This window comes from Mesoplodon mirus, assembly GCF_964341445.2.
Source record: "Mesoplodon mirus genome assembly, chromosome: 5".
Lineage (NCBI taxonomy): Eukaryota > Metazoa > Chordata > Mammalia > Artiodactyla > Ziphiidae > Mesoplodon > Mesoplodon mirus.
Window position 1 is genome coordinate 65221277 of NC_138980.1, and position 12719 is coordinate 65233995.

The following is a 12719-nucleotide window of genomic DNA, read 5'->3' on the forward strand; positions in this document are numbered from 1 at the left end:
TTCTGCTTCACAAGGACAAGTGTTGAAAAGAATCTCGTATCAATAATCAATCATGTGTAAGATCCCCAAGGCTGCAGATAACCCTCAATTCATACTTCTTATACTATTTCTATAACATGAGATTTTCCAAACTTCTGAAAATGCAACTACTAAAAGCAGTGAATAAGAATACTAGAAATCAAGAGCCAGTTTCTTTTAAAAAAGCTTAAAAAAGTTTTAAATTGGTATTTTCTTCCTTTTTTGATTTTATTGTGAACCTAAAATTGCTCTTAAAAATAGTTTATTTGAAAAAATTTTAAATTACTGATTAACTTTCCTGATTTCTAAAAGCATCATTAACTTTTAAAAAAAATTTATTTATTTACCTATTTTTGGCTGTGTTGGGTCTTCGTTGCTACGCGTGGGCTTTCTCTAGTTGCAGCGAGCGGGGCTACTCTTTGTTTCGGTGTGTGGGCTTCTCATTGTGGTGGCCTCTCTTTGTTGTGGAGCACGGGCTCTAGGTGCGCAGTCTTTGGTAGTTCTGGCACGCGGGCTCAGTAGTTGTGGCTCACGGGCTCTAGAGTGCAGGCTCAGTAGTTGCGGCACATGGGCTTAGTTGCTCTGTGACATGTGGGATCTTTCTGGACCAGGGCTCGAACCCGTGTCCCCTGAATTGGCAGGCAGATTCTTAACCACTGCGCCACCAGGGAAGTCCCGCATCATTAACTTTTTGTCATGATATACCATGTTTGTTTGAAGCTAACCAGAAGGGAAAGACCTACAAACAGAATGTTTTAACTAGTGGGAAATTACAAAACAGTACTCTGTACTCACCAGTGACTTACTCTTTTAAAACATGATATTAAAGAGATTTTTCTATTTTTTTAAACCATGCATAATTTTTAAAAAATCTACTGGGCATATATATTTACTGATATCATTTTCAAAAATAATTATTCATCATGAAAGAAATTTGCTAAATCATCAATAGAATGCTGTCTCTTTGGATCAAAGCCACCAACTTCTACAAACAAAAACAATCAATCATAAAGCTGGAAGGAGACAAAATGATTTAATCTAACTACTACTTCATTTTATGAAAGGAAAAATAAAGCTAGAAAGAGATTGAAGTTCTAGCCCACAGTCATATGACAACTACATACTTCATTGCAGAAGTCAGGCAATATATTACTGATTAATGTTTTGATAAAGTCCTTTTTTGTTCTCCTGAATCAGCCTCTACTTAATGTCCAAATTGAGCCTTCCAGATACTGAAGATACCCTTCTAAAACTGCTTTTTAACACAAAGTTATATGTGTTAAAGTTTGGATGTTATATCATAAAGCTCCTAAAATGAAAGCTTCAAAATACTAAAAACACTATATTCCTGACTACACAGTCCACAAAATTTCACCTAAATTTAACAAGGACAAAACAAATTTTTAAAATTTAATAACAAAGTAAACAGCAAAATAAGCACTGAGTTCCATGGAGAAAGAATTGGTGGTGGCTAAAAGGACTTGAGTTTTACCTGTAGTACTTTCAATTTTTATAGGATTGTAGTCATTGCTAATCAAATCTTAATGTTTATGATGAATCTGGGCAATACATACTATATGGGTATTATTTTACACTATTCCTGCAGCTTTTATTTACTTCCAAATAAAAAAATTTTTTAAGGAATTTTTTAAAAAGAAGCAAAACATGATCATTAGTGGAAAATTTGGAAAATAAGAATGAGAAATCACTCATCATTTTTCTTTAAAAGTACTGTTTGAAAAACAAAAACCAAAAAGGATGCTATACATTTGTCAAAACTTATATTTGTCTAAACCTACGGAACTTTATAACACAAGGGGTGAACTTTAATGTATGTGAAATACAATAAAAAAATTTAATGTATGTGAAATAATGTATGAACTTTAATGTATGTGAAAAAAAAATGTTAGGTGGTTGGTGGTTCCCAGGATGGTATGCAGAATGTGACAAAACAATGTAACTGTATTATAAATTTATGAAACCACCTCATTAAAGAAAAGGTGGTGACATAAGTACCTAAGTAACTTTGGAAATGAGTAGTCTTTATAAGACTAAAGGCAAAAGAAACTGTACATATGCCCTGTCCTCTAGTTGACAAAACTGTTTCCCACAGGGGTGTAAGTTAACAATTCTGATACTGCTACACATGTACATTAGAACTGAAGTTAACTTAAGTAAATGGATGGCAGGTGGGAGGAGCCAGGTCTCTCATTGCTGGAGTAGAAGTTGAAAGATGAGAGGGGAGGAGGCTACAGTGATCCATGTAGTAATGGATTAGAGTCAGTTTATTATAGATAGATGGTTACATATGAAATGTTTATGGATGTACACACACACATATATTTCTTTACTCTGTCAGCTTAGAAGGCCTAGAAGCAATGACACACCAGCAGCAATGAGCACAGATCTTGGTTTCTAACATCATTCTCCAATAAAAGGAACCAGGGTTCCTTGGAGAAATGGCTGATTCCAGGATGGCACAGAAAATATACATTGTGAGCCTGGTGCCAAAAAGTAAGGAAGTGCTTTAAAAAACCACAAAGATGGAGCTCTGTCAAAGGGATACAAGTGCCAACTGAAAGAGATCCCAATGGCCTAAGCTGGAACAATGTGAGCAACAAAATAAAATAGTGTTGGCTTATAACCCAAAGAATAAAATTAATGAGTTCATACTAGTATCACTGAATAAATAAATTAATGGAGAAGAGACAAATGTCCCATGCAGAAAAATTCCAAATAATTTACGTAGATACACTGCCCCCAATGAGGTGGTGGAACTTAACTCCCCAAACCTTAAGTATAGGCTGTGCATAGTGACCACAGTGACTTCCTTCGAAAGAGCACAGTACAAAAGGGGGGAAAGAGTCATTTTACGTAGAGAGATCTGACAAACACTACTTCAGCCAGATGATCAAGGTCAACATCAACAGTGGTAAGTCATGGGGACAGTATACATTCTTGATATGACATGATGTAAAATGGCACTTTACCTCTGTGGTCTTCCTCCCTCCAACCCACAACTCCAGTCTAATCATGAGAAAAGCAACGAACAAATCCCAATTCAGGGACATCCTTCAAATAACTAACTAATACTCCTCAAAACTGTAAAGGTCATCAAAAACATGGAAAACTTGAGAAACTGTCACAGTCAAGAGGAGCCTATGGAGATACGATGACCAAATGTAATGTGGAACAGAAAAAACACATAGATAAAAACTGAAAATCTGAATAAAGTATGGACTTTAGTTAATAACAACATATCAATACTGGTTCATTAATTGTCACAAATGTACCACACTAATATAAGATGTTAAAGGGGAAACTGGGTCTGGGGTATACAGAAACTACTATCTTCAATGTTTCTGAAAATCTAAAAATGTTACAAAAAGTAAAGTTTACTTTTAAATATTTAACACTTTTAACATTTTTTTTTTTAAAGGAAAGGAAGAAAGCCTGAAGAACGCACACCAAACTTAAGAAGCAGTTACACCTCTGGGGAGAGACTAGAAGGGAAGTCAAGTTTTCCTTTACAAGTTACTGTTTGACTCCAGTATATAAAGAATGTATCTGTGTACTATTTTATCACAAGAAATGTTTAACATTTAATGCCACATTTAAACATTGAATGACAAATAAAATGAAATTGTTATTAAACAGAAACCCTCCCTAAACCTTTGTATGTCTATTCATAAATATCCAATCTCCAGAAAGACCTCCAAATCACATTGAAGCCTCTGATTTACTACTAACTGATATTATTGCAATACACAAATTTAAAAGAAAAACTGTCAAAGATTATACTAAATTGCTAGGGGAGAATAAATATATAATACACGTGAAAGAAACTGCTTTAATCAGTAAGAAAATATTTCACTAGAAATGTTCTTAAATTGGATCAATAATTAGAGCTGGTATTTAGAAGTTTTAATATAAATTGTGGTATTCAGAAAAAATGAGACTAACTGTAACAGAAGGATGTGCAAGGTGATGTCTGATAACACTCGCTTTATTACTACACTTGGTGAAAGCAACAACATACACTGTACTTCTTTCTAGACAGCCATGAGAAGCAATTACAACTGGAATGTATAAAATTCAACAGATTCAATACATGATATTCACCAACTGCCTGGCATACTGGCAAAAATGACTTGAGAATAAAGATAAGATCACCAAGTTGATTCTCAGCAGTAATCTCTAATTAAAATGTTAAAAGCTGCTTTAACTAAATGGGCATTATCCACTACTACAAGAATATGATTCCACTAAACAGTTGTACTTGTTCAAAGATAATGTAAGAATAAATGATTAAGAAACCAAAGTAATTATTTTAAAGCCCTAAGAACAAGTAAATCAAAGAATGTCACTTGAATTTCTTCAAGTCTTCCTTTTTTTTTAATTAACAAAATACAAAATTACTCTCATGGTAGGATTTATTTTATAATCTAATTTAATGTAATGTAATGTAATTGGTGTCCAGGATAAAGTAATTTGAAGTTATATGCAGGCAAACCAGTGGGTGGCATCAGTTTAGATGATGCCAGGATTTCCTAGAGCACCTCATAGAGACTGAGTCAAATACAATGGATAGCTGCAGATCTGCAGCTCCTGACACTCACAAATCCTGGTTCCACATTCATAACAAATTACAAAAGTGCTCTCATGACATATTTCCTCATGTGATAATATCTGCTTAAAATATCACACCATTAGAGTTACACACAGAAATATTTATGGACGAAATGATATGATTTCTAGGATTTGCTCCAAAATAATGGTAGAGAGTATAAATGAAAAAGATTAGCCATTTGTTTTGTTTGTTTGTTTGTTTATTTGGCTGTGTCGGTTCTTACTTGGGGCACGTGGGATCTTTGTTGTGGCATGTGAGATCTTTCATTGAGACGCGTGGGCTTCTCTCTAGTTGTGGTGTGTGGGCTTAGTTGCCCCGTGGCATGTGGGACCTTAGCTCCCCAACCAGGGATCGAACCTGCATCACCTGCATTGGAAGGTGGATTCTTTTTTTTTTTTTAACGTCTTTATTGCAGTATAATTGCTTTACAATGTTGTGTTAGTTTCTGCTGTATAACAAAGTAAATCAGCTATATGCATACATATATCCCTATATCCCCTTCCTCTTGCATCTCCCTCCCACCCTCCCTATCCCACCCCTCTAGGTGGACACAAAGCACTGAGCTGATCTCCCTATGCCATGCGGCTGCTTCCCACTAGCTATCTATTTTACATTTGGTAGTATATATATGTCCATGCCACTCTCTCACTTAGTCCCAGCTTACCCTTCCCCCTCCCCGTGTCTTCAAGTCCATTCTCTACGTCTGCATCTTTATTCCTGTCCTGCCCCTAGGTTCTTCAGAACCCTTTTTTTTTTTAGATTCCATATATGTGTTAGCATGCAGTATTTGTTTTTCTCTTTCTGACTTACTTCACTCTGTATGACAGTCTCTAGGTCCATCGACCTCACTGCAAATAACTCAATTTCGTTTCTTTTTTTGGCTGAGTGATACTCCATTGTATATGTGGAAGGCAGATTCTTAACCACTGGACCACCAGGGAAGTCCCAAGATTAGCCATTTGTTGATAATTGTTGAAGCTGAGTGATGGGTATGTAAGATTTATTACACTAAATTTTTGTATATGCTTGAAATTTTCATAGTAAAAAGTTGAAAATGTACATAAAGTAGATGTGAGATACACACACACAAACACACACACCATTATCTTCTTAATATATACATACAATGGAATATTACTCAGCCACAAAAAAGAATGAAATACTGCCATCTGCAGCAAGTGGGTGGACCTAGAGAATATTATGCTTAGTGTAATAAGTCAGAGAAAGACAAATACTGTATGATATCACTTATATGTGGAATCTAAAAAATAATACAAATGAATGTATATGCAAAACAAACAGACTCACAGATATAGAAAACAAATTTGTGGTTACCAAAGGGGAGAGGGAAGGAGGGAAGGACAAACTAGGGGTATGAGATTAATAGATACAAGCTACTACATATAAAATAGATAAGCAACAAGAATATACACATAAAGGGAATTATACCCAGTATCTTGTAATAACCTATAATGGAGTATAATCTGCGAAAATACTGAATCACTATGTTGTACACCTGAAACTAACACAATATTGTAAATCAACTATACTTCAATTAAAAAAAAAGAAATTATGCCTACAACTCAACAACAAAAAGCAAACAATTCAAAAATTTGAATTTTTGAATTTGCCCAATTCAAAAATTGGCAAAGGACTTGAATACACATTTTTCCAACGATATTCAAATGGCCAACAAGCACATAGAAAGATGCTCAATATCACTAATCATTAGGGAAATGCAAACCAAAACCATTATGAGATGCCACTTCACACCCATTAAGATGGCTTTGTCAAAAACAAAACAGAAAATAACAAGTGTTGATGAGGATGTGACAAAATTGGAATACCTATGCACTGCTGGTTGGAATATAAAACAGTGCACTGCTATGGAAAACAGTATGGCAGTTCCTCAAAAAATTAAAAATAACAATACCATATGAACGAACAATTCTACAAATTGTTGGTTCATATGGTAAAACCTACAAATTGTACAAATTCAACAATATATCCAAAAGAATTGAAAGCTGGGACTCTTTTGATACTTGTTCAGCCATATTCACAGCAGCATTATTCACAATGGCCAAAAAGTAGATAAACAAAATATAGTATACACATACAATGGAATATTATTTAGCCTTAAAATGGAAGGAAATTCTGACATATGCCACAACATGGAAGAACCTGGAGGACATTATACTGAGTGAAATAAGCCAGTCAGAAGGAACAAATACTATATGATTCCACTTATATGAGGTACTTAGAGTAATCAAATTCATGGACAAAAAGCAGAATGTTGGCTGTCAGAGGCTTGGGAGGGGGAAACAGAGTTATTGTTTAAGGGGTATGGAGTTTCTGGAAATGGATGGTGGTGAAGACTGCCCAACAATATGAATGTACTTAATAACACTGAACTGGGACTTCCCTCGTAGACAGTGGTTGGTTAAGAATCCGCCTGCCAGGGCTTCCCTGGTGGCACAGTGGTTGACAGTCCGCTTGCCGATGCAGGGGACGCGGGTTCGTGCCCCGGTCCGGGAAGATCCCACGTGCCATGGAGCGGCTGGGCCCGTGAGCCATGGCCGCTGAGCCTGCACGTCCGGAGCCTGTGCTCTCCAACAGGAGAGGCCACAACAGTGAGAGGCCCGCGTACCGCAAAAAAAAAAAAAAAAAAAGAATCCGCCTACCAATACAGGGTACACGGGTTCGATCCCTGGTCCAGGAAGATCTCACATGCCACGGAGCAACTAAGCCCGTGAGCCACAACGACTGAGCCTGCACTCTAGAGCCCACGAGCCACAACTACTGCAGCCCGCCGCCTAGAGCCTGTGCTCTGCAATGAGATGCCACCGCAATTAGAAGCCCGCGCACTGCCACGAACAGTAGTCCCCGCTCGCTGCAACTAAAGAAAGCCCGAGCACAGCAATGAAGACCCAATGCAGCCAAAAAACAAAAAACAAAAACTACTGAACTAACTGTACACTTAAAAACAGTGTACAGTTAAAATGGTAAAACTTCATATATATTTTATATATAAAATATATATTTTACCACAACTAAAAAAATTCTTCTAAGAAATAATTCTACCCATCTTCTCAGTATTTTTATAAAAGTTTTCTTTGATCATTGGCAATACAGGCCACAAATACACCAAATAACCTCAAAATCTTGACATGACATCCTAAGGGGCATTCCATGATATTTCTGTAACTAAAAAAAATAAAAATAAAAAAATAAAACCACATGGGCACCACTCACTCCTTCCTCTAGGATCATAACATCATGTAACACTTGAACATGAAAAAGTTTGGCCTGCCGGAGATGAAATTCTTTCCTTCATCTATCAAAACCTTCCTTCACGATCCTGAAAGAACTTACCCAAAACTGCTTTACAATGTCACCAGACTACAATACAAACTTATTAGTGATGCCCACAAGCGAGCAACTTCTTTAGCAGACAGGGAGTCAGATCTAAAAGTAAACATTCTGCAGTCTTTTTTTTTTTTTTGGCTGCACTGGGTCTTCGTTGCAGCGCACGGGCTTCTTCTAGTTGTGGCAAGTGGGGGCTACTCTTTGTTGCGGTGCACAGGCTTCTCATCGCGGTGGCTTCTCTTGCGGAACATGGGCTCTAGGTGTGCGGGCTTCAGTAGTTGTGGCACGCGGGCTCAGTAGTTGTGGCTCATGGGCTCTAGAGCACAGGCTCAGTCGTTGTGGCGCACGGGCTTAGTTGTTCCCCGGCATGTGGGATCTTCCCAGACCAGGGCTCGAACCCGTGTCCCCTGCACTGGCAGGCGGATTCTTAACCATTGTGCCACCAGGGAAGCCCTCCGCAGTCTATTTTTAAGCCTATATGGCAGTGTCATCACTGCCTACTTTCAATGGATTGAAATCCAAATATCTCAAAACATTTCAGGAAGTATTTGGCAACATGCATGATATAGCCAAAGATCTATTACAGTGAGGCAAAGAAGGCTTGGAATGGATGAACAGGGTAAACATCCTCAGAGAGACGAAAACACAACAGGTTCTCAACACTGGGCCTACCTAGAGCTTCCTGAAACAGTGCTTCAGAATGTTTGGACACACAACCTCAGTTTCAAAATGCAAAAAGGGAAAAATAAAGCGACAGGAAACCTATGAGCCCAGCCTATCTGTATAGTCTGTGGTAATGCTAAGTTGTGCACATATTACTCTACCAATCAAAAGACCATAAAGGCAAAACCACTGTTTGCATTTATGAATGAATCATACAGTTTTCCATTACACTTACTTCACTAGAGGACCAGCTCAATTTGACTAACCAGATCAAACAGAAGTCAGAACGGCCCTTTGTGACAACCAAAGAGTATCATGCTCCTATCAAGTTGCCTGGACAATTCATCAACATTCCATAATTCAAAAGCCTTTTAAATATGTATATTCTCTGACCAAGCATTTACACACCGAGAAATTTATACTAAGGAAATGGTTGAAGATGTATATAAAAGAAACTTCAGTGACAGAAAAAAATTATAAACACCCTTAGAGACCAACAATAGCCAATTGATTAAATTATGGTTTAACTATACAACTGCATGCTCTGCAGACATTAAAATATGAACCCATTTTATTATATAGCTATATTGTGTGCCTTTGTACATATATGTGCACACGTGCAAATTTGTGAATGCACATGTATTTGAGAACATGTGGGTATGTAAACATACATGTGCACATATGCACAAAGTGTGTGCAAGTATAATCAGGGGCCCATGGAACTGCACGTATGTACAAAGATGTGCCTGTATATGTATGTATGGGTACATAAGAGAATACATATGCACATGTATATATCTGCTAATGCGTATGCTTATATTTGGGTCATAAGCCTGTGTTTTAAGTAGATGAGCATGTATTTATCCTTGTAATCACTACTTAGAAGCTGTGACCTTGAGCAAGTTACTGAGCCTCTAGGGAGTCTTGACTTGTCATCTATACAATACCAAACGCTGCCTCGAAGGGGTTTTGTGAGGATTAAGTGAAATAATAGATATAAAGCACTTAGTACCATGACTGGCACATAATAAATGCTCAATCAATATTAACTTTCCTTATCTGTACATGTACACTTATATACACTCATGTATACTTACACAGCTATGAGTCCACAAGAATACGCAAAATATTAACTTTGGTTATCTATATGTGATAGGTTTTTGGTGTGGGGTTTTGGGTTTTTTTGGCTTTCATATTTTGCAATTTTTCTAGGAAGATTAGGTCTTTCATTCTTTTTTTTTTTGAAGATTTCTTCAAAATAATAAGTTTTGAAAAATAAAAAAGATGGCCTGTCCTTAACATACCTCTGTTCTGCATATTAAAAGCTATTAAACACTACGCTGAGAAATACGTAATTTTGTTACTCCATCAAATTTTTTGTATTCTAGCGTTATGTCAGCATTACCTAATAGCTCAAGAAGATGGCAGTACAAAGAAAAGCCACAGCTTTTTGCTTCTTTGCCTTATCCAAGGCAGGATGAAAAGAATGAATTAAATCATACGATGGGGTACATGTGATTTGTGAATACCTTGGTGACAGTTAAGTGATACCTGTCAATCATATTTTACTAAAGCAGGGAGGAACCCAGGGCCTTGCCCAAGGTCATACAAAAAAGCATGTACCCCAGGCTGTGAGAGATCTAAGAACTAGACTGCACTGCCACAATTTGGGCGTGCTTATGAAACCAAAAAGCTAAATTCTTAAAATCAGTCATATCAGGAGTTGGGCTGTAGGAGGGAGGAAATTACAACAGAGGGCTGACGACAGCAGAACAACCCAGTAACTGGCCCCACCAGGATTAATCTACATGTTTTAATCATACTGGTTTTCCTCACTTCTAAATTATAAAACTGTAGATCATCTATGACAGGACATTTAATTTCATAAAAGCACGATTGCCATTTGTATGCAAATTATAGTGAAAGCATCTGAAACAAAATGTAAGCAGTTACCTGCGGTTCCAATCAACATCAGTTACCACCTGGCTCAGTTCCCACAATTACGATGTCTTAGATTGAATACCTCTAAAAACCCTGCAAAATGTCTTCCCGAATTTCCGAGGGAAACCCGGCTACAGACAGGCGAGTAAAACAAGCAGCTGTTTTCCCTAGGGCCTCAATTTAGAAATCGTACCCGAGATAATAATCCAATCATCTCCTATACATTTTCTCCCCAGCTATGCTATTCAATCTCCTTAAACGTCATTTCCAATCTCTGAAAACATACACTCAGGCACACGCCCTGCAGCCTGCAACGTAGCTCGACATTTTAGGGACATCGCCAGTTAATCGCCTTTCCCAAATCTACTGCGAACTGCGGACTTGTTCCTCGTCTCATTTTGACTTTTGTCTTAAAACGCAAGCGAGGGGGATGGGTTTCGACGAGCAGACTAGGCTCTGAAACCCTGAGTAATCGCATCTCGCTGCGGAGAGCCGTCGGCAGCAGTAGCAGCGATTTTAATCTTTCCTCTCCACCCAGTTTCCTTTTCCATCTCACGCTTTTTTTTTCTTTCTTTCCAGTGACATCAAATTCAAGGTGGAAAAAGGAAAACTGAATGTCCCCTGGTCGACGCCTCCGGAGGGTCGCGGGTTCCGACCCGGGGACCCGCCCGCCGTGGGCAATGCGAGAAACACTGCGGGGCGGAGGTTTTTCCACCGCCCAAGTCCCGGCCCGGGTGGCGGAGGGACAGGCCCAGCTCGCGGCCGCCTCGAATTCGAGCCCGGGGCCCGCCCGGCCCGCCCAGGCCCGGCGCGGCCTGCCAAGCCGCGGCATCGAGTTGGCCACAGGCGGGGCCGGAGAGGAGGCCTGAAGCGGCCAGCGGGTAGGGCAGGGCCGGGGAGACACTGGGCGCTGCTTACCTGCTGGTACCGGCTGCCGCAGGCCGGCTCCACCGCCGCCAGCGCCGCCAACGCCAACGCCATGGCGCAGCCGGCCGCAGGGAAGGAGGGCGAGCGAGCGAGCTGAAGGTGCGCGGGCGCTGCGGCCTGGGGGCGCCGGGAGGCCGACGGGGAGGTGCCTCGGGTGGGTCTCGGTGGCCACCGCCGCTGCCAGGCCCGCCGCTCTCCTCGGGCTGTACGCGCCGCGGCTACCGAGGTTCCGACGCGGCCCCTGGGGAGGAGGCGGGGACGACGACGACGACGCTGCGCCGCCGCCCCGCCCCCGACTCGCGCCGCCCGGCCCGCCCGGCCCGGCCTCGCCCCGCGGTGCCGCCGCCCCGGTTGGGCTCCGCCCCTCCTCCCACACCCCGAGTCTGAGGCTTCGGAGTCGGTTCCTCCCGAAACCCGGTTGCTCCCAGGTCACCGCAGAGAGGGCGACGCTGGTAATGGGCCCCTCGTTCCAAGCGCCGAGCTTCCCCTGCGTGTCACTTCTAACCCTCATCACAAACCCCAGACACGGGGGCCACAGCCCCATTGTAGAGGTCGTTGGCGCCCAGGGAGGTTGAGACAGCCTCACGCAGCAGCCATTTGGTCCCTAATATCTGGCTGCAGAATCTCGGTTCTTCTCCACTCCCTTCTTGTCTGCCATCCTCATATAGACTAGGGGTCAGTCCGCTACAGGGCAGAGGCCAAATCCGGTTCAGTGACTGTGGAAAGCAACGTGAAAGTCAAATTTCTGTGTCCATAAATTGTTTTATTTGGAACACAACCGCTCCCATTTGTTTAGTATGGCCTGCAAATCCTAAATGACTTGCTATCTGGCCATTTAGAGAAAAAATTTGCTGACCCTAAATCCCGGAGAACTCCTATCTCAAAGCCTATTTCGGGTGGCTGATAATAATAGCATCCGTATTTTTATGTAGTCCTTTTAGTGTTTTAACAGCCTCATCCGTGGATATAGACACGATATTTTCTGAACTAAAGCTCTCTGACATGAAAGGCAAAACTTCAAAGATGTAGCCATGCTAAGAGCTTTCCAGGTAACAGGAACATATATGCAAAGGGGGTGAGGGAAGTGAAAGCTTGCCTTGTGGAAGAATGGAAAGGAGGCAGTATAACTGCCATATAGGAGATACAAGTATTGATGTTCCACAGATGAGGGAGT

The 12719-nt window shown here is 40.4% G+C and overlaps 1 protein-coding gene across 1 annotated transcript in view; it reads right to left on the minus strand.

The window, feature by feature from the left end:
* The window catches only part of NDFIP1 (Nedd4 family interacting protein 1), a 55137-nt gene extending 43333 nt beyond the window's left edge, over positions 1-11804 (minus strand). Inside the window, exon 1 of the mRNA XM_082623991.1 lies at positions 11537-11804. Within this exon, the coding sequence (XP_082480117.1) occupies positions 11537-11599 (63 nt within the window). The 5' untranslated portion in view covers positions 11600-11804. The remainder of the gene's footprint in view (positions 1-11536) is intronic.
* Between the last annotated feature and the right edge of the window lie 915 nt (positions 11805-12719).